General features: G+C 39.4%; 2 protein-coding genes across 7 annotated transcripts in view; both read left to right on the forward strand.

The window, feature by feature from the left end:
- LOC111865420 (mitochondrial Rho GTPase) overlaps positions 1–19,201 on the forward strand; it is a 44,088-nt gene extending 24,887 nt beyond the window's left edge. For 2 of the 6 annotated variants that reach the window (XM_023853437.2, XM_023853436.2), the window contains exons 13-15: positions 3,041–3,237; positions 11,987–12,058; positions 18,565–19,201. In XM_023853437.2, the coding sequence (XP_023709205.1) occupies positions 3,041–3,237; positions 11,987–12,058; positions 18,565–18,691 (396 nt within the window). In that variant the 3' untranslated portion in view covers positions 18,692–19,201. Of the gene's footprint in view, positions 1–3,040; positions 3,238–9,047; positions 9,663–11,914; positions 11,954–11,986; positions 12,059–18,564 lie in introns of those variants that run through there. The other 4 variants (XM_023853438.2, XM_023853439.2, XM_023853440.2 and 1 more) reach the window with 4 other exon arrangements.
- A 922-nt stretch (positions 19,202–20,123) lies between these two features.
- On the forward strand, positions 20,124–26,190 carry LOC111865444 (40S ribosomal protein S15Aa). The gene is made up of 4 exons (XM_023853491.2): positions 20,124–20,233; positions 20,428–20,562; positions 22,549–22,714; positions 26,056–26,190. The coding sequence occupies exons 2-4, from the start codon at positions 20,430–20,432 to the stop codon at positions 26,147–26,149; spliced, it is 393 nt and encodes a 130-aa protein (XP_023709259.1). The 5' UTR covers positions 20,124–20,233; positions 20,428–20,429; the 3' UTR covers positions 26,150–26,190.
- Positions 26,191–26,689: the final 499 nt, after the last annotated feature.

Below are 26,689 nucleotides of genomic sequence, written 5' to 3' on the forward strand. Positions count from 1 at the left end.
TTTTTACGCCTACAGGACACTCTAATTCCATTAGTAATCCACTGATTATTATACACAGTATTTACCACAGATTGCATAGGAAAACATGATTCAAAATTAACTAAAAAGGTACTCAAATATTTATTAAAACTAGCATTAACATCTGTGTTATCCAGGGTACTGTCCCATTCCTCATTGTGTAACATGTCAATAAATTTTAAGACTGTAGACTTGGTTATTAGTCTTTTCCTAACAAGCCTGTTGTTCTTTACTTGAGATTCAAAAACATTATTTATCATCAAGTATTGTGCATCATGGTCTGAGAGCCCATTCATTACCAAATATACTTGAACAGTGTTTAACCTATTATAATCCAAAAATATATTGTCTATAGCAGTGCTAGATTCTTTGGTTATCCTTGTAGGGAAGTCGACAACGCGACATAAATTATATGTATACAAAAGTGAGATTATCTGGTGAACATTGTTTGAATTACTTAAAAAGTTTACATTAAAATCACCACACAATATAATTTCTAACTTAGGCTTATATAAAAATTTTAAAATTATTTCTAGTTGATTGACAAATTCTTGGATGTTACCACTAGGAGATTTATAGATACATAAAAATATAAAAATATTGTTACCAATTTTCATCTGAATTGCACAAGCCTCTATGACCTTTTCAATACAATATTTAGAAATATTCACTACATTACAGCTCAGATCGGATTTACAGTAGATGCATGCTCCACCTCCAATATTATATTGATGTGAAAAGTTGGAGGCCAAATAATAATTTTCAGGTTTTATTGTTAATAATTTCTGCTCTACCAAACAATGTTCTGTGATACAAATAATGTGTGGACTTAAGTCATGGCTATACAGCATACAAGTCAATTCAACAATTTTATGCCGGAGCCCTCTTATATTTTGATGAAGTACATTTAATCTTTTAAGCTTAGGCTGAGATTTATTCAGTCCCCGGAAATTCTGATGGTATATCTTGAAAGAGTTAACTGCAGGAACATGTTCTACAGCTCACAACCTATCTGAGATTGCGTATTTATATGTAGGGTGGCAGTGGATGAGTTGGGGGAAGTGATCTGAAGTATATCGGGTACCTTGTTATTATCATTTACCATAAAAAATCATTTTTCCTGGTCACTGGAACTTTCTTTTGCCTGTTTGATGTTCTGGGACAAGTTTCTACGGGATCTAAGGTGGCCAGTTGGTTAAATTCATTCTCGCTATTTATGAGGATTTCATTTCTATTTTCAGGTACTATGGTGGTATCTCCCTTTATTTGATCATTTTTCCATCCTAAGCTAATTAAACCTTCTACTTTTCTCCCTAAGATGGTGGAAATTTGAGCTACTATTTGAATGGCAATCTTTTCTTTCCCTTGCCCATTTAGATGCAGCCCATGTTTTGTAAAGAATTCTCTATTGAGATCATTTTCTAGAACTGATGTATGTGTATTGGTTTTGACATATTTCTTTAACTTCCTATTGAATATTTTAATTTCATTATTAACGCAGGAGAAATCCATCAAATCATATCTGTGTGGTGCACTTGGTAGGATGATATTTGTGTTGCTATTAGCCTTTACAAAGTCTGAAATATATTTTAGGGCTACACTGGCCTTGTTCTTGCTCACAGCATTGGAACCACCGCAGAACACGACCACATCACTTTTCAATAAATACACTGCGTCACTCATTGCTGAAGTCACTATTTCGCAGTGTCCGCTCCTGGTTTAACAAGACCAATTACTTCATAATTCTTGTCCAGATGAAACTTCACTTCTTTTGCCAATCCTCTGGAGTGACTGTCACCTATAATTACTACTTTACGCTTACTCTTATTTCCAACCTTTTTGTTGTATACATTCACCATGCTCTTATGTGCCCCGAAGGTACTCGATAATTGAGAAAATTTAGTCATACTGACTTGATTAGACGAATATGACTTCTGCTTCTTTACCCCGTTCATTTCGGTCACATATTCCAAAGTGTTTACGACTGTACTGTCATTGTTGAGGTTAGGTAAGTTATGTAGTGGAGCGAAACGATTTATAATCGTTGGTATTGACTGGGGTTATTGTTTAGATGATTTTCTGCTCCTGTTACTTCTACCATAAGATGCTTGTACCCAGTTATCAAATTTGGTGTTGTGTTGATCATACTCCATACCCTGATTTGTATTACAAGCAACTGTGTTTACATTGAGATTTCTCTCTACCTGCAGTAGCTTTATAATTTCTTTGGCCGAACTAAGTTCTAATAATACTTCTTCATACTTCGATTTAATTTGATAACAGCAACTACATAAACTTCTATTATTAGCTTCTGTTGAAACAGTGAAAACTGGAACCGCCAAGAACTCACTAGTTTCAGCAGCCGCCATGATTCTGTTGCATGACAGCTTTCTTTGAGCTCCTTCCCAATTCCTAATTCATAAGTTTCCTTACCATTCACTGCTATATCATCCAGCTACTGACAGTAACATGAAATAATACACGCAAAAGATAATCATATCAAGTAATTAAATATATTGAAAGAAAAATTTAAGTGTTTTATGTAAATTGTCTGGGTAGATATATTTCATTGATGACTGCCTCATATTGTCATCTTGTTTGATTCTTGTTATGTTTGATTACATTGAATTTTTATTTTACTAAATGTCTGATCGTATTGAAAAGTACTGCCTTCTGGGATGTGATGCATATAGTCTGGTACAAGATAACCTAGGGACCTTGTGTTGGTCTTTGCACATGAGGAGGAAGGAAACGGAAAAAACTAGCTTTGCTTTCTTGCTTCTAAGCTTCCCAGATCTGTGGTTGTTGCTTTGTGTGGCGTCCTTGTAGAGGATAATTTTAGTGGATTTGAGGTTCTTGGAGGGATAACCATGAATACCTGTTGGACTACATGGCACCATATCCCAGGAGGTGATATTTTTCACAGTCACCTCTGCAAGAAGCATATGTCTAACAAATGGATTATGTCATTAAACACTTTAATGAATAGTAATATTATACTGTGCTGATGTTCCCTCCCCAGAAGTACTTTGTTGACAGTAAGATACCTGTACTGATGGTCGCCAATAAGAGTGATCTGGAGGAGGCTCGTCAAGATTATCTACTTCAACCAGCTGCTTTTTGTAGTCATCACAAGTTGCCACCACCGCACCCATTCAGTGCATCTGGTGCAGTCAAAAGAGATCTGTATGTGAAACTATCAACCATGGCTGCCTTCCCGTAAGTACTGTATATTGTGTTGTATTGGAGGCACTATGCTACAAGCCAGAAGGTCGTGGGTTCAAGTCCCGATGAGGTCGTTGGATTTTTTTCAGTTGACCTAATCCTTGCAGCCACATTATGGCCCTGGGGTCGACTCAGCCTCTAACAGAAATGAGTACCAGGAATTAATTAAATAATTTTCCTGCAGAGTAAAGTGCGGCCGGCGTGTAAGGCTGACAACCTTACCATCATCTTTGAGCCGATTGTCTAGATAATGTGGGACCCTCAACATCTCACAACCCTATGGGCCTTCACATCCTGTTTCAAGGATAGCTTTACTTTACTTACTTTTTTGAATTTATGTAAAAGAGGTCAAACTTCTTCATGATGTATCTTAAGGATGTGTTTTATAAATGATTATGACATATGGTCAGTGTATACTGTAGATACAAGATTTGAGACTGAGCAGATTAGTCTAGCAGTGATGCTCTAGACTTGATCAGAAGGTGCTTAGTGCAGATCTCATTTGGGACATCAGCTACCCTGACTGAGGTTTCATGTGGTTTTCCTCTATACCTCCCTGTTATGCTGTGGTACTTAGGTAAGTCAATAAGTAAGTTACAAATTTATATGGGGTACTACATGTTTGAATGAGGCACTTGAGGCTATTGCCACTGGATGGCAGCATTAGTCCGGTGGTAATTGATGACATTCGACATGAGACTATCGATGTTTAGAAAAGTGAAACATCAGTTGCAAGATGGCGGCACCTCTGAGTGTACAACCCTCAAGCAGCACTCCGTTGTGCGACTTTTGTGGAGAAAGGGCATGGAATCAAAGAATATTCATAAAGAAATGCTTCCCATCTATGGTGAGAAGTGCCTGTCACATCAAGCTGTTTACAATTGGGTGCAGAAGTTCTCTAAAGGGCAGGCACGTATCGAAGACGAACATCGCGTTGGCCGACCAACGGAGATTGCCACAGAGGCAAATGTGCAACGAGTAGAAGACTTAATCCGAGCAGACAGAAGAGTAACTAAAGACACTATAGCCACTGCTATTGGTTGTTCAGATGGCATGGCCTACCTCATAATGCATGACAGGTTAGGTTTTCACGAAGTCTGTGCACGATGGGTGCTGTGCATGCTGACCCCACAATACAAAATGCAACGAATGGGTCTGACATTACAGCATCTTATTTGCTCCCACGATGAAGGACGTGATATGCTAGCCCAAATTGTCACAGGTGATGAGTCTTGGGTTCACCATTACCAGCCTGAGACAAAGCGTGCGTCAGTGCAGTGGAAACATCCTGCATCGCCTGCCAAAAAAAGTTTAAGGTGACACCATCCTCGAGGAAAGTGATGCTCACAGTCTTCTGGGATCATGAAGGCATACTGCTCACCGCATTCCAGCCTCAAGGAAAAACCATAAATGCAGACTCCCACTGTAACGTCCTCAGGAAACTTCATAAGGCCATTCAATGGAAGCGACCAGGACTCGTCACCAAATGCATGTTGCTCTTGCATGACAATGCGTGTCCCCATACTGACAACAAGACAAATGAGACGCTGCGAAATATCAAGTGGGAAGTCCTTGAGCATCCTCCATATAACCCCGACCTTGCTCCAAGCAACTTCCATTTGTTCGGCCCTCTTAAACATCATCTTTCGGCTGAACATTTTCTCGACAATGAAGCTGTATAAAGGGAAGTCACTGCCTGGTTCCGACAGCAGCCCAAAGAATTTTATGCTGCTTGTTTTCAGGGGCTTGTGAAATGATGGACAAGTGCCTCAATGTACAGGGAGATTATGTTGAGAAATAAAAGCATTTTTCAAATCAGTACTCTTATTTGTTTAAGTTCTATATCCATTTGTAACTTACTTATTGACTTACCCTCATAATACCTTCATTAGGTCATGATGACTTCCTTCCATATCCTTTCCAGTTCATCAGTCATCCTGCCATTTAATACAATCTAAATTTTGAAAGTATCGTGGAGTGACCAATAAGAAGTTGGGGACATTGTATTTCAGCTATTCACAGGAGTGAAATTTCAGATTGTGCTGTTCTGGTTATGATATCATGTAATGGATACGTGTGTTTTGGGGAAACTTAAGCTTCTGTCTTCAGGATAGAAGTGAGGGCAGTTAGGATGTGGTCAGGTTGTGCATACATGATGACATAGACGGAGGTCCTTCAAGAACCACAGCACCAGAGAGGCTGGTCTAGTGGTAATAGTCTAGGCTTGTGTTCTGGAAGTACTTGGTTCAAATCTTGACTCAGACACTGGCTATCATGACAAAATTTTTGTTTTACTCGGTTCCTTCAGGCGAATACAGAAAACCTTTGCTAACCCGGAGTAATTAGAAGGGGGAGGTCATCCAGATTAAACAATAATCCAGATTAGTGAAGGAAAAGGTAGCCCTAAAGAACAAAAACTTAGAACACAAATAAATGGAAAATGTAATGATATGAGTAGTTCTGATGGAAATAAATAAAAAATATCACTATAGAGCCTTTATTTAAAAACTATAGAAAGACCGTACATTTGTTCATCAATAGAAGGCTCAGAAGTTGTACTTGTTTTTAAATGTGATAATGCAGGTTTGAAGAAAGTGACAGGTTTTGTGTGAACAGACAAATGACTCATCTGCCTTCCTAAATTAAACCTTTATGAGCCAAGGGACACCGTATGGAGACCTTTAAAGTAAAGCCGAGGTGGCCGAAACACGCCATATGGAGACTCGCAGTCCACGTGTGCGCACAGTGTTTTAAAATCTAATTTTAAGATAGAAATTCTTGTTCTACTTACATTATTTTTGGACACCAGCTTTATAAGTAGACTGTCTTCCCTCCTGCATCGTCTAACTGAATGTTGCATGTCACTGAATGCAGAGTCCGACGTTGCAATTCATGTACTTTGTCCGTAATTAACTCTGTTTTCCATGCGAAGCGTGCACACGCAATGTTAGTCTCGTATTAGCAGGAAGTCGGCCAGTGATGGCGAGTGGTCTCATATATTCATAACGCTTATAAAACATCACAATTTCAACTATGCACCATGGCCCCTTTTCGCATTGAAAAAGCCGAAATTGAGAGGCCGCTCGTAAATCACACCATTCAGAATGTGGTACATAAGACTGAAAGCACGTAGAAGAAAGGGGCCATGTGCAGGCCTTTTTACATTATTTTTGGACACCAGCTTTATAAGTAGACAGTCTTCCCTCCTGCATCATCTTAACTGAATTTTTCATGTAACTGAATGCAGAGTCCGACGTCGCAATTCATGCACTTTGTCTGTATGTAACTCTGTTTTCCACGCAAAGCATAGACAGGCAGCATCATTCTCGTATTAGCAGGTAGTCAGCCAGTGTTGCCGATTTGCCTTCTCTAATCATAACGTTTATAAAACATCGCAATTTCAACTATCCCCCATGGCCCCATTTCGCATGGAAAAAGCCGAAGTTAATAGGCAGCTGATAAATGTCACCGATTTAGAATGTGGTACATAAGACTGAAAGTACGTAGAAGAAGGGGCCATGTGCGGGCCTTTCTAAGAAGCATAACAGTACTTCTTGTGTGGCAGATAAGTGTATACACAGACAGAGTCTCTGAGAGATGTGACCTCACTCTGTATACAGAAAGGTTGGAGTGCTATAAAAGCATAAACATTTCCTCCCCTTTTGAAGATAAGCCAGTACCAGTATGAATGATGTCAGCAGCAGAAGACATTTATACTGCAGAAACGTTTTGGGCAGAAACTGACTGCAGTTTTATGGACAGACGCTCAAAATTGGGGNGCGGGCATTTAAATTAACTCCGGCCCACAGCCACTACCGGAATTTAAATGGCCCGTCCCCTAATCGTTAAAGTATGTATTCATCCATGAACAGCATTTTTCATAGTTTGATCCAGATTATACAACATCCGGATTAACTGTAACCAGATTAGCAAGGGTTGTTCTACTAGGTTAGTTCCTTACTTAGGCCATGATTGATTCCCCCCAAATCCTTTCTTTAATCACCAGTTTTCCTACAGTTCGGTGCTACATAATCTGAGGTATTCATGACATTTTGAGTGAACCGTGCACACACTCAGAACCGTGGGAGGGAGACAGAAGATACAGCCCTGTCTGGCCCAATAGTATCAGTGAAACATAATTATCAGAAACTGCAGTCAGATCCTGTTTATAGTGGTCCTGAAAAGGTCTGTTTTCTCAGTTCATGTTCACTGTTTCTGCTAGCCTAGACAGGGCCCAAATCTTGTCTCCCCTCCTTTTATTTTGAGTAACTGCTATCCATGTCACCTGACAGCATCCTCTCCTGATTTACTTTTACCTGAAGATGGAGACATTATTATGTTCTGCAAAACATTGGTCTCACCTGCTAGACTGCACAGTATCATGATCCAGAACAGCACTGGGATTCTTCCTGAATCTGACTCATACGTTTATCAGGATTGACTTTATTTTAGGAATCCTCAAGAATATTGACTGAAAGTTAGTGACAATGGTACATTAATACAAATATTATGTTTCTGGACATTACCCAAACACCACATACAGGATGTTACACCTCAGGGGGAGGGGGTGAGAAAATATAATTACTTTAGTCTGTTGTTACTCTTTTCCTAATATCTTGGCTGCACTCGGCTGCTGTCGGCTGTCTTGGTTAGGGTCGCCCGGGATCGGTCGAGGACAGGATGGTTACGAACGGGTGAGTCAGAACTACCTGCGTACATTTTCCACTATGTACACTGTCTATTTACAATAATAATTACATTAAGAAAAAGGCCTGCTTTGATCTGCTTACATGACACTTCTCGCTAAGCTCATTCTACCTTCCTTGTTTGTGGAGGGGAGGTGCCTTGAAACTGTACGCCTATCATCGTCTGCCACTCTCCGTTCATTTCTACCCTGTTCTACCCTGGCTCTCACTTGGTACACTGGAGACTGCCTTGAGATCTCACAATAACACTTTTATCAACAATAACATCTAACAGCATGGCGTATATGAGCAAAGAGACTTACTTGCAATACACATGTAGATTACTGCCGTCATCCACCCTCTTGTGGTATACATGTCGCCTAGAGCCTCCGGCTGACAACTGAATATTCTGTGTTAGAACATGATCCTAAGTCCCCCGAAATTCCCTAATTTATAGTTTTAATTCGCTGATTCAGCGTTGACGACAGAGGGTAGATAACTCCTCCCCCAGTGTCCTCAATCCTCATAGTAACATTCTAATTGGTTCTCATGGGTGGTTGTGGGCGGACCCCTTGCGTCTTATTGCTGTGTATGCGGTCTATTACGATTACTCTAGTGACCAAGTGAGGCAAGCTTCTTGCTCGGCGAGTACACATACTTGCTGAGCATCAACATTCTTAACCTATTTGCCTGTCCAGGTGTTTACAGATTACTGTAATAACTGTGAAACGCTTTTCGCAAGTCGCGAACATTTTGGGTAATGCCTTACATTCTCCAATCTCAAATTTGAGGCACTACACAGGAAATACAAGGAATCTGCCCACATGTCTCTGATAGACCTTGTGATCAGTCAACTCAGCTTGGACATCTCTCCCATCTGGACTCCTGTTACCATAGCAGAACTAAAAAAAAATTATAACTGTCCAATGTAGGTTGGAAAGTATGTGTTTTTTATGTTGGTACCATACAGAGAATTTCTCTCTCCAGTGATGACTTCTGTTATGATAGTACTCTGGAGCTAGGCCTCATATATGTGGAGTTTTTTTTAATGTTTGTCTTAGATCACGCAGATGGTTTTTGCTGTGTTTGGTTTGTATGCCCTATCTTGTGTTGGTGCAGGTGTCTGGAGATGGAGACTAGATCTGTCAATTGGGCCCAACTGAGTAGGTTTTACCTGAAGACAGACAGAATCCAGTCACTGACATGTTGTGTTTTAAATAAAAACAGGATGAAGGGTAATGTCCAGAAACAAAATATTTGCTTCAAGAATATGTTTTGAAACGTTCAGTGGACCATATTCAGTTAAGTATATAAGGGCATTTTCGTGGGAGTTTCAAGCTAAAATAAGACAAATAGAGGTAATGTTCTAAACTTCCCTTCAGGAGGTGCTCAGTTTAAATCTCAGCTAGGACATCCAGCTATCACGACTGAGGCTTTTACTCAGTCACTCCAGGCAAATGCAAGGATAGTACTTTGATTAGAGCATCAGCACTTCCTTCCAAATGCTGTTCAATTTGTCATTCATTTACTACCCTACAGATCCAAACTGTGTAGTCCAGGTACCAACAGCATTGTAAAATAAACAAAGAAAAATAGATGCTAAGAAATATACATGGTGTGTTCAAAAAGTATCAAACCTTCTTTTTTCCCACATAAACCAGTGAAGCACGGGAGGCTCCCTTAGGTGGAGATGTGGAGGGGACATTCGTGTGCGGTCGTGAATTTTTTCCCACCCGCAGAAAGCGTCAGTCATTGGCAGTCAGCCTATGAGTGAGGACGTGTAGTGAGCGCTTGTCGGATTCCAGTAAGCTGTAAAATGACGGAACAACATGAGCAGCGATATTGCATCAAATTTTGCCAAAAGCTTGGTGATACCCAAGTGGAAACCATTCACAAGATTCAACAGGCCTTAGGGGATGATGTCATGAGCAACTCACAGATAAAGGAGTGGTACAACTGCTTCAAAGATGGGCGCACATCAGTGAACAGCAAACTGCTTTCAGGCAGACCCTCAACAAGCCGAAATGAGAATGTCATTGAGCAAGTGTGGACTTTGGTCATGGAGGACCATCGTATCACAGTCCGAGAACTTGCAAATGAGATAGGGGTAAGCATTGGATCGGTACATTCAATTTTGACCGAGGATTATGGCATAAGGAGAGTGTCTGCAAAATTCGTACTGAAACTGCTAACAATGGAGCAGAAGCAACACCATCTGGAAATTGCACAGGACATGCTGGACAATGCAAACAGTAACCCCAACTTTCTGAACACCATGATCACAGGCAATAAGTCGTGGGTTTATGGGTACGACCCGGAAACCAAGATGTAGTCATCACAGTGGAAACATCTGACATCCCCGAGGCCAAAAAAAGCACGGCAGGTCCGCAGCAATGTCAAGGTCATGTTGGCCGTTTTCTTCAACTCCCGTGGGGTTGTGCGTCATGAGTACGCACCACAAGGCCAAACCATCAAAAAGGAATACTACCAGGAGGTCCTTTGTCTCCTTCGTGATGTTGTGCGCCGCAAACGACTGGATCTGTGGGCAGCAAAAACTTGGCAGCTCCATCACGATAACGCACCCGCCCATTCTGTGTATCTGATTCAGACTTTCGTCTCCAAACACAACATCCCTGTGTTTCGTCAGGCTCCCTACTCCTCCGACATGGCTCTGTGTGACTTTTGGCTATTTTCCAAGCTGAAAATGCCGCTGAAAGGAACCCAATTTGAGTCAAGAGAAGACATCATGCGGAATGCGACGGCCCGGCTGATCACCATTCCAAAAGACGCGTTCCATAAGTGTTTTCAACAATGGCGGACGCGCTGGGAGAAGCGTGTGCATTATCAAGGAGACTACTTTGAAGGGGATTAGGGTTTTGTACCTCCAAATCAATAAATGTATTTCTGCCGACCAAAGGTTCGATCCTTTTTGAACACACCACATATGTTGTTAATAGTGTTTGTGGTTCGTATGGTTATATGCAGTATATCTCCCTTAGAACAGTTTTACAGTGTGTGAAGTATCCTAATGGATGTGAGGTTAGAGGTTTTCATAGTTTTCAAGACCCATATTGTGGTTTTCAGGTTATGACACTGAGTAGTGTTATCTAAGATGAAGGCACTGTGTTGCTTTGAAAGAACTGGTAATGATCCACAAGACTACAGTGTCACAAAGAAGACCACAATATACTTTATTTTTTCAGTTTGATAAGTGGCAGCATTGGTGAAGCAGTGCACAGTGTTTTTTCTGGAACTGAAAATGTGATTGAAGCAATCTCATGTTGAAATTATTGAAGTCATTTAGAGTAATGTAACCATTGTATTGAAGTAACTTTCAGAAAATGTTTTCAGGGATTGCCAGAGATATTGATGGAAGTGTAGTATATCTGATGGTGACAGTGGTTGGTGATAATATGAAATTTATCACCGTGTTGTCAGACTGCAAAGATGTCATTGATTCAAATACAGTGAAACCCCCATTTAAGGTTTTCTCTGGGGAGCTTTGGATTTGAACACTAAACCAAAAATAAATCTTAAATGGAAGAAATTTTGCACAAAGTTTATTTACTTGAAATCACTGAAATTCATTGTTAAATGATGTAAAGTTGCTTCTGTGCTCAATTAATTAAGCTCCATGCCATGAAAACATATGGTGGAGTGGAGGTGTATCTCCACCATTCTTGGCCTTGGCACTAGGTGGAGGTGAGTGATCAGTTTCAAGCTTCTGCCACTTTACCTCTAGGCGAATTGTCCCTAATACCCATTGGATAAGAGGTTGGGTGCTCCCCAGAGTCTGTCTGGACAGTGTGGAGGAGAGAAAAATCTTGTCCCTGCTGGAAGTCTAACCCAGACTATCCAGCCTGTAGCCCACCTCTATACCGACTGAGCTATCCCATCCTTAAATTGTGGAACACTGAATGGGGTTCCACTGTATTGTCATTTTGTGAAAGTGGATACAGGACTTTAATAACATTTTTTTCCTGCAGCCGTTTCCAAGCTGCCTGGGTATTGTTCTACAGGCACAGGTTTGTAAAGTTTCCATATTGTATTGTTTACAGCAACCTTCGCCGTTTGGTTCATGTTCTTCTCTTACGTCCTTCACCACGTGAATGGTTCAGTCAGGGTTTCAGGTTCAATAAATTTTCACTTCCTAATATGTGATGTGCATAAGATTTTTTGCATCGTGACTTGAGTTTCATTGTTGTAAGAAAATTTGTACAGGTACTCCTCAATTAATCTGACAGCTATGTTCCAAAGAACTGTCACAGAGGATGTAGTCACCTAAATCAAACATTGTTTCCCCATAGGAATCAATGGAAATGCTTGAGGTATGCTGCACATGTGTCAGAATGTTCTTGCCATTACTTAAATTGATTGTATTGTGAAGTATAGAACATCCTTTTTCTTATTTTAATAATATTGTTGCGTGCCACCAGAAAGCCAGAATGGTTGAGGAGATTAGAGTTGAGATCCTAGCCAGTGACTGCAATGCCTAGGAATTGGAACAAATCCATTGCTATACCATGGCTGGCAATATCCAAGCAACAAGTTTTTTGAAGCAGCATTTTGATAGCAGTGGGGAGAATTAACCCTTTGACATGGTATTCCCTATTGAATCTGATTGCATGTTATAAGAGTCCAACTGCAACAAGAGACTAGTTCAGTTTGTATTTGACCTTAGAAGAGTAGAGTTGGTATTCAGCAAGAGAACAGAAGAGTTCTCATCTGACTAGAGCAGAAGACACTTCACCTAGAATAGTGGTGCGAGAGTGTCGTAGCACTGAAGAGGAAATGTCTGAAGGACGTTATAAGTTGTGAATAACTGTAAGTGTGAGTGTAAAAGTGACTGTCCAGTAAATATTCATTTAAATCCGAAACCCACAAAATTTCTTGTCACGTTGCCTAGCAAACATGTGACAACTGGTGTCAGAAGTGGGATAGGATCGGATTCTAGGATGAATTATTGGATCACATCAAGTATTACACCACTATAGAATGGATCTGCAACAAATGATAGAGCTCCTGCTGGCCAAAATGGTTGCCAGCCACAAGGAGATGATGGCCGATATGAGAGCCGTCCAAGAACAGATAGAGGCCAACCAGAGAAAGATGACAACATGAGAGCGACTGGAAGTACCATGGAGCTGCTTGAGATGAGCACCCTTGAAGGAAGGGGTGGATGAAAGAAAGGGAAGTACCATTAGGCTGTTTGGGATGAACAACCTTTAGGAGGGAGCAATGTGGTGTGCCGCCAGAAAGCTGGAATGGTTGAGGAGATCAGCATTGATTTCCTAGGCAATGACCAGTGTTCCCGCTACAGTGCTACAATCGGAACACATCCGTTGCTATACAACAGTTAGCAGTCTAATAGTGGAGTTTTCACTGTTACACACAAATTGTTTGAAGCAGCTTTTGCATAGCAGCGGGTGAGGTTAATCCTTTGACATGGTATTCCATATTGAGTTCGAGTGCAAGTTATAAGAGTCCCACTGTGACAAGAGACTAGTTCAGTTTGTATTTGACCTTAGAAGAGTAGAGTTGGTACTCGGCGTGAGAACGGAAGAGTTCTCATCCGACTAGAGCAGAAGACACTTCACCAAGCATAGCAGAGCGAGAGTGTCATAACATTAAAGAGGGAATGTCGGAAGATGTAAGTTGTGAATACACCCCTGAGTCATAATGACTGGTCCAGTTATTACAAGACACAAAGACACATACATCCCCTCTGTCTGTCTCACTCACTCAAACAGTAAGAAACACATAAGAAGAATTTTAAACATTGTTAGATTGTTTTCAGATGGCGGGAGCAGTTTATATTAATAATAAAGAAATAATAAAAATTAACACTCTGTAGTCTCAGGGCAGTCAGCAGCATAGTTGGTTGAGGCGCTGTGCTACAAACTGGAAGGATACAGGTTTGACTCCTGATGAGGTCATTGGATTTTTAATTGACCTAATCCTTCCAGCTGCACAATAGCCCTGTGTTTGACTCAGCCTCTAACAGGAATGAGTAACAGGAATCATCCTGGGAGTAAAGGATAGCCAGCTGACAACCTCACTGCCATGAGTGAGCCAATTTTCTGGAAAATGTGGGAGACTCGATGTCTCACAATCCTACAGTCCTCCATGGCCAGTTACAGGAATAACTTTTTACTCTGCAGTCTCACAGGAGGTGAGTTGATAACTGGATGCGTGAGTGACCTGATTAAGCCATTGAGTTGTATAGGAAAATGGTTGATGATGATGAAACAGGTTATTCCAATGGTAGACAAGAGGATTGAACTGATTGAAGAGAGAAGTCAGCAATAGTATGTTTCCCATTTGTTACCATTGATGTTAACATAAGATTTCACAAGAAATATTTGATGATCTGCTTGTCATGACCTCACTGAGAAGCCATTGACTTGTAGCTGCGCCCCAGCCTCTGACTTCTAAGGCAACAGTAGGTGCACAGAAGAGGTTGCATCGCTGGCCCAGATTTTCCCCCTCACTCCATGCCTCCCACAAGTACGTCACATCCCTTCCCACTGTTCTTGATCAGCCAGCAGGCAATTCGCATTAAAGCAAGTTTTGTGAATCCAAATTGATGGACCAGAATGAACCAAATCAAATTCAGATTGATTAAATTACTTTACTGCATTAAAATTAAATCACATTTTTTAACTTGCACATAATGAGGAGTACCTGTATGTAGCATGTTTAGACTGTGTTTTATCCTCACTAAGACAAGGCGCAGGTAGGCATTTCAGTTTTGCTGTAATCATGTATGAGTGTATCAGTAATTCAAAATAAAAGGAATTTAATTCTAAGGTAAGGTTACTAACTCTGTTGTGGACAATTGAATTTCGTTAATTGTAATTTTTGCATGTTTTAATTTTCTTGATGGGGGCTCGCGGTAGCATAGTTGGTTGAGGGGCTGTGCTACAAGCTGAAAGGTCGTGGGTTCAAGTCCGATGAGGTCATTGGATTTCTTCAGTTGACCTAATCCTTCCAGCCGCACTAGGCCCTGGGGTTTACTCAGCCTCTAACAGAAATGAGTACCAAGAATTAATTAAATAATTTTCCCGGGGATTAAAGTGTGGCCGGCACGTAAGGCTGACAACCTTACCGCTACCTTTGAGCTGATTGTCTGGATAATGTGGGACCGTCAACGTGTCACAACCTTATTGGCCTTCACGGCCTGGTAGAGGGATAGCTTTACTTTTAGTGATCAGATGTAATTTGATACATGTAGCTGTGTTCAGTGCAGAGAGAACTTTAATAAAGAAAAATTACTCTACTGTTCATGGGCACTGGTGGGTGGCAAGCCACACATCTGCTCCGCAGCCCCCACCTCCCACCAGGTTTCTAGGAGAAAAATTAAAAAAGACCTGAAAAAGATGTTCTTCATATGCATACAGAGGTATGATGTTGGGCACAGTGGAACTTTTGTTAAGTTGAAGGGGTAGTGAGTAAAAATAAATTTGTAAAATTTTTGACTCCTCCCTCAGAAAGATCTCGAGTACTGTTTTTACTAGGGTACACGGTAGCATAGTTGGTTGAGACACTATGCTACAAGCCAGAAGTCCTGATGAGGTGGATTTTTTCAGTTTACCTAATCCTTCCAGCCACATTATGACCCAGGGGTTGACTCAGCCTCTAACACAAATGAGTACCAGGAATCTTCCTGGGCAGTAAAGGGTGGCCGGAGCGTAAGGCTGACAACCTTACCGCCATCTGTGAGTCGATTGTCTAGAAGATGTGGAAACTTCGACCTCACAACCCTATGGGCCTCCATGGTGTGTTACAGGGATAACTTTACCATTACTCTTTTTACCATAATTTTTAAGTTCAGTCTGGAGAGGTGCATGTTTGTAGCTTGCCAGGTTAGCGACTTGTGTTAGAATGCACCAACTTTTTCTTCCTGCATGTATTTAATTTCTGATTTAAGTTTGTTGAAGTTGAGTTAATGAGATTGTTCTTAATTGAATGAAACTGACTGTAATACTTGCATGTGTTAACAAGTTGTGGTGAATAAAATGACACTGACTAACATAACCAATTTCTAAGGAAAGAGCACCCCAAGGGCAGATTCCTCATAATCATAAGATGAAACCAAGGGCAGTGGTTAAAGCCCATTTTTCTCCATACTCATACACTTTTGATTCCCTGAAATGTGGAGTATGTTGGCAAGCACAAATATCTACACGTGGAGGCCAGTGCCTCTTTCATCATGAGGTCCTTCACATTGAAATGCTTATAGATGTTGAGATGTCAATAAATACACACAGATGTACTGAGTGTAAGACATCTTTAATATTTAATAGGTATAGTTCTCTTTGAATCTTAACAAAGTGAGCTTACATTGTCAAACTTTCTGCTGTTTAAAATGAGCTATTTCCACCATTGCTTCTAACCTATTTATCACAGCCTCCTGATATGTATGACAGCCTTGACCAAGTAGCACATTATAATATGTTCAGTCTTCAAGCCTGGGAGCTCATCTCTGACCCAGCACTTCAGTGATTTCACAGTAAGGAAGTTAAATTATTTCAATTTGATATATCAGTATCAATAGATGGACTTGCTATAAACTAGACGATCTCTGTCTGATCCTTACATACTCATGGAGCTGAGCCCTTCTTGAGGAGCCCCCAATTCTGAAACTACTCAAGAATTTCCCAGCATTTTATGGGACCTGAAGGTTCATTACCATGTTCACTAGAGCCCTCCACTGGTCCCTATCCTGAGCCAAATCCATACCATCCTGTCCTGTCTCTAAGATCCATTTTAATATTGTCCACCCACCTACACCTTGGTCTTTCCAGTGGTCTCTTTCCTTCTGGCTTTCCTACCAATATCCTATATGCATTCCTCGTCTCCCCCATTTGTGCTACATGCCCTGTCCACCTCATCCTCCTTGATTTGATCATTCTGATTATACTTGGAGAAGAGTACAAGATATGAAGCTCCTCATTATGCAGTTTTCTCCCACCTCCTGTCACTTAATCTCTCTTCAGTCCAAATATTCTCCTCAACGCCAAGTTCTCAAACACCCTCAGTCTGTGTTCCTCCCTTAATGTCAGAGACCAAGTTTCACACCCATACAGAACCACAGGCAAAATTATAGTTTTGTATATTGTAATTTTTATGTTTTTGGACAGCAGACGAGAAGACAAAAGGTTCTGGACTGAATGGTAGCAAGCATTACCCAAGTTCAACCTCCCCTTAATTTCCTCCTGAATCAGGTTTGGTTTGTTATTGTTGTTCCCAAATATCTGAACTGTGCCACATTTTCAAAACATCTGTTCCCTATCTTTATGTCATGATTTTGCCCTGCATTTTTGTGACGAGACGGCAACATATACTTAGTTTACTCTGTGTTTACTTCTAGACCAACTTCCTTACTTGTGTCAATTAAAGTTGGTTTCTTTTTCTTTGTGGTATCTATATTATCACCCAGTAGATTCACATCATCAGCATAGACCAACAGCTGATGTGTCCCGTTTAATTTCAGTCCCACGTGGTTTTCCTGGACCTTCCTAATGGCATATTCTAAAGCAAAGTTGAAGAGGAGTGGCGATACAGCATTTCATTATTTTAGACCATTCTGGATAAGAAATTTATCAGACAAATGTTTACCTATACGGACTTTATTATAAGTTTTGTTTAAACACATTTTAATCAGCTTAACTAGTGTCATGGGTATCCCAAATTCTATCAGAATATTGTACAATACTTCCCTCCTAACTGAATCATAGGCTTTCCTGAAGTCTATGAATCGCTGATGTACTGTCTCATTGTACTCCCATTTTTTCCTCTGTTTGATCCTAGATAGGAATATTGGTTATTTTTCTCTTCTCAGTTATGTCTCAGTATTGTCGTAGCTTCTCTGCTGATAGACCATTGCTGGAACTTGCTGCAGGGGTGAAGATAAGATCACAGTGCTGACCCTCAGCTCCATCTGCTACTGATATCTCTCAGTGCATGGATCTTTGCATCTGTGGTGCCTGTACCTCTTGATGGCATATTGCTTCAACCTAGGGGCACCTCATTTTTGTCATCAAAATTATATTCCACCAAACACAGCAATCCAGCAGATAGAATTCTGGATTCATGTTTGAAAGTTTGCAGTTATAAACATCAACCTATGGAATGCTTTCCTGATTTTAGGTTTTTCATGGTTTTCTATAAGTTTCGATAGGCAAATACCAGGAAAGTACCTGAAATTATGCCATAATTGTTTTCTTCCACACCTTTTTCATGTTATTATTTATTAATCATCTAAGCTGTTGGTAACATTGGTGAATAAGCTGCAGATAATTTATTTCTGGTGTTTTGAAATGTACTTATGTTTGTAGAACGAAGAGTTATCACGAATAGAGACAAGATCTTTGCATCTCACAGTGTAATTTTTCAAGAGAAGTTTGAGAAATGTAATATTCATCACAGTTAAAATGTTTTTAGATCATGTATCCTGAATGGAAGCCTTTTTTTTTTTTTTTGGTAGAACTCTAATATGGAGGGTATCCAGATCAAATCACTGTATCTTAACATAATTATTATTTACATTTTCATTCAGAGTGATGTACTGATATGATACTAATGTACTTTTCAATATATATATTTGTAATTTACCCATGTGTATATGTTACAGACATTTAAAACAGCTGGGTCTCCTGATGGGTGATTCAATTGTGTGGTGGAAGGTAGGGCTTGGAATTGCAGCTGCGACAGTTGTAAGTCTGTTAGTCGTCAGAATTCTCAGCTCTGGTGACAGATAGTCGGTGGAAAACTTCAAAGTGTTCAATAATGTGTACTGTAATAAAAGCAGCATTAACTCTTTTATATATGGATAATTTTTATAAGATATATGACAATTCTTACTGCTTTTAAAAAAATACCAAAACGTTTTTGTGGCTTTATGTATATCATAAATACAGTTTAAAAGGTATTTATGGAGAGTACAAACTAAGTAACTTAATACTTATTTTGACATAGTGTGTATATGTGTTATGTTTATATTATTTAATATTGTATGGATCTCAGAAAGTAAAATCTCTTCACAATCCTTGTAGTCCGTTAACAAGTATCTCTTCCTAACATAATGCTGACATAATGAGTTTGTTTGAAAACATGAAACATGTGTTGTGATTTATTACAAATTTGAAATGTTAAAATTTTCTCCATGTTTTAAATGACAGCCTAGAGACATAGAGAAGGTATTTATTTTGTTATTGTCTTTGATTGTAACTTATAAAATCATTAAAGTATGCTGTGCTTATTATCGTAAATGTGTGCGATTGTTTTAGAAGATGCATACCCTTGTGATGGTAGGTAATGGCAATTTTTTTTGACCTCACAGCAGGGGGTAATTAAAGTTATATCTTGGGATGTGACACTTTGTAGTTAAGTAAAAAGATATTTCTGTAACAGGCAATGAAGGACCATAGGACTGTGAGACATCAAGGCTTCATTTTCTAGACAGTCGGCTCACAGATGGCAGTGAGGTTGTTAGCCTTATGTTCCGGCCACTCTTTAGCCCCAAGAAGATTCTTTGTACTCATTTCTGTTAGTGGGTTGAGTGGACTTGAGGGCTATAGTGCGGCTGGAAGGATTAGGTCATTGAAAATTCGGGTGACCTCATGAGAAATTGAACCCGGGACCTTCCAGCTTGTAGCTTAGTCCTTCAACCAACTATGCTACTGCGTGCCTCCATTTGTTATTCAGTAGATCTACGAAACTACAGTATCATATCCCAAACATTTTCTGTTTTGCATGGTCTTATGGGTACACCATAATGACATAGCCTTTGCACTTTTTACACCCTGACCAGAACGTTTGGGTGGAACCTTAGCGAAATTCTTTTTGGAATACTGTAATTGTTAGAAATGCTGACGTGTAATAATGGACTTAACTAACATATAACTATTTAATGTATTTAGGTGTATAAGGATATTTGTAGTTCGTGTGAGCTTTCCATTTGCAATACTTTGTTCACTCGTCACATATTACCATCACAGTTTTAGCAACATTGACAGCTCAGCCATTACGTTATTGATTGGGTGATTTCTTAAATACGACTAGCGTACACTTTACTGCGAGTCAATACTTTGCAGATAGTACTGTAGAACAGAAATTACTGTAACTGTCATACATGTTATTTTTGTGTAATTTACCTTCGTGTAATAGACAGTGGTATGATTTATTCAGTGTGTGTGGTGACACTGCTTCAGAACGCTTGACGCCATAACATGGCGGTAGTCGCTTCCTTTTGCGTGGAATAGTTCGAGGAGCACGTTGGCTGTTTGTCGCAAAACTAGGCGGTAATAGCAAACATACTTATTTGCCGAAATTTATTAGGTTTCATGTTTGGTGCCTTTAAAATGGCCTCAATAATGCTACTGTATAGTCGTATACGTATTTCCTACGTTTTGTAATAAATTAAAATTGCCATGTGAAGTGTAATGGTTGACTTGTGTACTTTATTTTATAATACAAACTGTCGTTCTGATTTTAGCGATGGTTCGCATGAACGTATTGAGTGATGCGTTGAAATCTATCAACAATGCTGAAAAGCGGGGGAAGAGACAAGTTCTCTTAAGGCCGTCGTCCAGGGTTATTATTAAGTTTCTCACAGTAATGATGAAGCATGGTAAGCAGTGCGGCCTTTGTAAAGTAAGGGACAAAGTTTTGTGTCACTAGGAAGTGGCCAATATAATTGTTTGTTTTTAAGAGTTTAGCAGCCTTCAGCAGTTTACTATTTACTTTTTTTGTTATATAATATAGATTGGACCTAAAATTCAGCATGGTAATTCTGTGTATGAAATGTTAAATGCAAGTAGTGTACTTGTATGCTCCATTATGGTGAGAGGAATATTAAATATTTTTAGCGTTGCGTTTGGGAATTTTAATTCTAGTTTCAGTAATGAAGCCTTCAGCAGTTTACTATTTACTTTTTTTGTTATATAATATAGATTGGACCTAAAATTCAGCATGGTAATTCTGTGTATGAAATGTTAAATGCAAGTAGTGTACTTGTATGCTCCATTATGGTGAGAGGAATATTAAATATTTTTAGCGTTGCGTTTGGGAATTTTAATTCTAGTTTCAGTAATGAAGCTTTTCAGAGTATTGACCAATATTAACAATTTGGATATTAAATAGCAGTTTTGGACAGTACATTATAGCCCTTTGGTGACTTTTGGGGTCAAAACATATGGGTGGAAGTATTCAGATATTGTGTATAATTTATAATTGTTCTATGCAAGGCTCTTTGTTATGGCAAATATTTAAGTTTTGTGCTTATTTGTATTATTTATGTAGTTTTCATGGAGTGGGTCATATATGTTTTTGCTGTTGTATTATCCACCTGTGAAGTATTAAAACATATGGGTGGAAGTATTCAGATATTGTGTATAATTTATAATTGTTCTATGCAAGGCTCTTTGTTATGGCAAATATTTAAGTTTTGTGCTTATTTGTATTATTTATGTAGTTTTCATGGAGTGGGTCATATATGTTTTTGCTGTTGTATTATCCACCTGTGAAGTATTAAAACATATGGGTGGAAGTATTCAGATATTGTGTATAATTTATAATTGTTATATGCAAGGCTCTTTGTTATGGCAAATATTTAAGTTTTGTGCTTATTTGTATTATTTATGTAGTTTTCATGGAGTGGGTCATATATGTTTTTGCTGTTGTATTATCCACCTGTGAAGTATTAAAACATATGGGTGGAAGTATTCAGATATTGTGTATAATTTATAATTGTTATATGCAAGGCTCTTTGTTATGGCAAATATTTAAGTTTTGTGCTTATTTGTATTATTTATGTAGTTTTCATGGAGTGGGTCATATATGTTTTTGCTGTTGTATTATCCACCTGTGAAGTATTAAAACATATGGGTGGAAGTATTCAGATATTGTGTATAATTTATAATTGTTATATGCAAGGCTCTTTGTTATGGCAAATATTTAAGTTTTGTGCTTATTTGTATTATTTATGTAGTTTTCATGGAGTGGGTCATATATGTTTTTGCTGTTGTATTATCCACCTGTGAAGTATTAAAACATATGGGTGGAAGTATTCAGATATTGTGTATAATTTATAATTGTTATATGCAAGGCTCTTTGTTATGGCAAATATTTAAGTTTTGTGCTTATTTGTATTATTTATGTAATTTTCATGGAGTGGGTCATATATGTTTTTGCTGTTGTATTATCCACCTGTGAAGTATTAAACTTTATCATCTGAAATAGGGTCAGTAAACACCAATAGTTTGGCCGTTGACAGGTTATATCCTTTTTTGAATTGAATTAAACACTGCTAGGATCATAGAAATTAAAACTGTGCATTTAATGTTCATCGAAGTTACAAACTGACAGAGAATCTGCCCCATAAAGAACTAGGGTTCCTTGATGCTGGGCATAGTGAGAAAGTAGGAATGTCTTAGACATGCAAAATTTTCACATAAGAGACATGTTTTGAAATGGGTGTTGAAGTGTGAAGTACATTATTGCATGTGGTAGATGTGAAAATGTTGAGTGAGCAGTCCCCTTTGCTGTCCCTGTTAAGCTTGTGTCCCTTCAATGTTCAGTGGTAATGATTCCATATGATTTTATTCCTCTGTGGCAGGTTATATTGGTGAATTTGAAATTGTTGATGATCATCGTTCGGGTAAAATAGTTGTTAACCTCACTGGGAGACTAAACAAATGTGGAGTTATATCCCCAAGGTTTGATGTCCCCATCAACGATATTGAGAAATGGACCAACAACCTTCTTCCTTCTCGCCAGTTTGGGTATGTTATAATATATGAGTTATCCTACATACTAGTTGTTTTCATGGTCATTCGTAAACGGCACAGACGATGAAATTGCTACACAAGGTTGGGTAATATGATGAATCTTAAAATACCTTTAAGTACAGTATATTCCTGATTACCAATGTACAGATTATTCGTATGCCTTCAGGGGTTTGTTCCAAACTTTCTGGAGTGCCTGTTAACTTTGCTTAGTCCATCCATCCCTGCACATGAAATATTCCAAGAACCACTGGAAATATGTTAGGCAGTAAAAGGTAACGTTAGAAGTTGTCACTGTACTTAACTAATTAAACACTACACCATGAAAACATATGGGGGTGTGGATGCATAAATCCACATTTTCTTGACCTCAGCACTAGCTGGAGGTCAGCTTCACCCCAAGGGAAGAGCCCCCTTTGCCCATTGGACAGGAGGCTGGGTGGCCCCCAGAGGTGGTTTGTACTATGTGGAGAAGAGAAAATTCTTGCCCCTACCAGGACTTGAACTCTGACCCGTCATTCTTTCAGCTTGTAGCCAGTCACTATACCGACTACGCTATTCTGGCTCACAATGTTAGTTGTACCAAAATTGTTGAGTCATTTCACTTTTCATATGTTCATTACACACATTATATTTAATTACACTTACAGTGTGTCCAGGTTCTGTTAGGACTGTGTTCATTAAACATACAAGATGTGAATTATTTTCAAAATTTCACTCTTTTTATACAAAATAGTCTCCTTCTGAATCAATACATAGCTGGAATCGATTGAAAAGTTTTTGAAAACATTCACTATACTCCTTTTGTGGAATCACATTTAAAACTGCGGTAGATTCCCTTTGGATGTCCTGGATGGTGTTGTGATGGTCTCTTTTCATCGCCAACTTAACTTTTGGGAACAACCAGAAATCTTCTGGAGCCAAATCTGGCGAATATGGAGGATGATCAAGGACTGTGATCCCTTTTCTGGCCAAAAAATCACGCGCGATCTTCGATTTGTGGGGTGGGGCATTGTCATGGAGGAGCTGTAACCGTTTTGCTCTACTTTGTTGAGTGACACTTTCCTCCCTAATTGCACTTCACTCACCTTCACTCCCCCTTTGTTGGTTGGTTAGTCACACATTGTTCGTCGCTCCTCTCCTTTCTTCTTCTACTTAGGTTGGGCGCCAGTAAGCTCAGGTGCTGTTGGCTTACAATAGTTGTAGGTTTATTTTGGAAAGTGGGTAAAGGTGATAGTCAACTAGTTCAGCTGTGGGTAAAGCTGAGATCCTTCTCAAAGCGTTTGCTAGGGCCTCGCTTAGGACGGGGAGGGAACTAGTTGGTTCAGTGTTACTTTGCACTTAAACACCGTGACCATTTATTGAGATCAACACTTTCCTTCACCTGATGACACACACACAGTCAATATAAAGGATGCTTATATATAGGTCCTTATATAGCTCAGTCCTGGTATAACGGACATTATTAGCACAATTTACACTCTAGCACTTTGCATTTGGGCTTGTCCAGAACAGTGGAGACACAGATTTTGTTTCTAAATTGTCACGAGTAGCAAGCCACTCACTTGTGACTGCCTTTGCGACTGTTTTGTGACTCTTTGTCTGAAAACACTGAGGTACCCTGGCCGTCAGTTCCTCAGCCCAGTCACTTCCACTTTAATTCCACTGATTGGGTAATTTAGAAAATTAGGAGTTCACACAATTTCTGGATCTCCAGTCAGCTAGCTGTAGTTTGGGACTTTGAACCTTAAAGTCCTAATGTCGTTTTTTGACGGTACACTGACAGATAACCCGCTTGGCTTGGGTTTCAAAACCGCCTACTTTTAAGTTGCGATGCGCAGGACCTGTCAGTGATCGAATTCTCAAAGTTTGCCGCCATGCTACTTGCAAACAAAATTTCTAGGAAAAAGTCACAGGGGAGTACTTCCTGTGTAGCATCAAGGTTTGGGATAAGTCCATTCCTGAAAACAAGAATGTGACTATGTCCCACTGGCTTGGGTATTACTTGTTATCTGTAGTTAATTTTTGTTACTGATCATTCTAATTATACTAGTGAGCGACAGTGGAGCGGTTACACTCCCCAAATGAATACTGGTTCTGTCATGGTGTGGTTATAGAGCGACCAGGAACCTTGCTCTTGATATTCAGGTCGAATTCGAAGAATTCTCACCCACAAATGATTGAGGACTCAGAGATAATAATCAGAATTCACTGTTTGAACTTCAATAATCAGAATTCACTGTTTGAACTTCAATAATCAGAATTCACTGTTTGAACTTCTGGCAGAAATTCCTTGTGAATGATTCCTTTGGAATTGAAGAAAACAGTTAGCAGTGTCTTTACTCGACTCTTTTGCATGCGCACTTTCTTTGCTTTCGGCTTCTTTGGGCTCAACCACGCTGCACTCTGTCGCTTTGTGGGAGGCTCATATTGAAAACACCTTGTCTTGTCACCAGTAACAATCGATTTTGTAAATTTTGTATCACTTTGGGCCAACTGTAACATGTCTTTGCAGTGTTCCACTATGGCATGTTTTTCATTGCCTGACAGCGCGTGCAGTACAAACCATGCACAGACCTTCCGTGTGCCCAAATCCTTGGCCAAAATTTGATGCCCAGTACTTTTTGGTATTCCCAAAAACTCCTCAATGAGTCTTGCAGAAACACATCTGTCTGATGCAAGGATTTCAGTTACTTTTTTCACATTTTCTTCAGTGCGACTTGGTCTCGGCTTTGATGCACGTGGAGCGTCTTCAATATCCCTACTGCCGTCGGGAAATACGGCATACCATCGAAAAATGTTCAAGCGACTCAATCACTACCATATACAGTTTTCATCACTTCGTACACTTCTCTGGCTGTCTTGCCTAACTTCAAACAAAATTTGATGTTGGCTCTCTGTTCAACCACCATATTCCGATGAGCATCAGAACAGTACAGTCACATTCAGGGTCAGAACACATGATGCAGCGATGCTTGTGCTTTGAAATTATAGGCAGCCACAGCTGAAACTTCAAGACTCTTAATCCCACAACTCACCAACAGATGGCATTGCAGGGCAAAAAAAGAAAAAAAAAAAGTCCTCATGGATTCTGGACACACTGTGTATGTAAATGTCATGGTTTTCGAGGAACTTAAGAAAGTTTGGGGGCATTGCATATGTTTCCTAATTTCTGTATTTAGTTTTGTCTCAGATTATCTGTTGTTTCTTCTCTTCCTCGTCCCATTTATTCGTGCGTGTCTCCCTTTCATTGGTACAGATAATTGGAAGTATACTGTATTGGTATGCTGAGCTTTTGTGTGCATTTTCAGTGTGTAAAATGTGTCTTATTATTTCAGGTTTGTTGTGTTGACAACAAGCGGTGGAATCATGGATCATGAGGAAGCAAGAAGGAAACATCTTGGGGGGAAAATTCTTGGTTTCTTCTTTTGAGGAAACATTGTGAAAAGTGAAATAAAAACATCTTAACACTAGAATGAGTTTTATTTATATGTGCACCATTTACATGTTGTTTTTTTTATTCTGAAATAAGGTGTGGGAAGAAATCTGCTGAAGTTGTGCGGAGATTTGTGTAGGTTTCAGGGGGCAGTTGCAAGAACTGCCTGATTTATATTGTCAAGTCTTGTTGCAGTAATGCATTCTATTTAATCAGTTCTTAGATGCAATTTCCACCTTGTGGAGCAGCTGTTAAAGTTTGCTCAGTTTGTCTTTCCATGCATACACACATTATAACTTGAGAACCAGTGAATTAATTTGTAAAACATTCATTATTTGAAAACTTCACTCACAGAGCTGAGCTCTTCTTGAGAAGCTGCCAATTGTGCAGCCAGTAAAGAAGTTTCCACCATTATATGGAACCCGAAGGTTCAGTACCGTGTACACAAAAGCCCTCCAAAGGTTAAATTCATTTTAATATTCTCCACCCACCTACATATTGGTCTTCATACTGGTCTCTTTCCTTGTGGATTTCCC

The sequence above is a fragment of the Cryptotermes secundus genome, unplaced genomic scaffold, assembly GCF_002891405.2.
Source record: "Cryptotermes secundus unplaced genomic scaffold, Csec_1.0 scaffold343, whole genome shotgun sequence".
NCBI lineage: Eukaryota > Metazoa > Arthropoda > Insecta > Blattodea > Kalotermitidae > Cryptotermes > Cryptotermes secundus.

Coding starts and splice junctions, on each gene's coding strand:
- LOC111865444 (XM_023853491.2), top strand. CDS start 20,430: ATGGTTCGCATGAACGTATTGAGTGATGCGTTGAAATCTATCAACAAT. Junction 20,563..22,548: donor CACAGTAATGATGAAGCATG/GTAAGCAGTGCG, acceptor CCTCTGTGGCAG/GTTATATTGGTGAATTTGAA. Junction 22,715..26,055: donor CTTCCTTCTCGCCAGTTTGG/GTATGTTATAAT, acceptor TTATTATTTCAG/GTTTGTTGTGTTGACAACAA.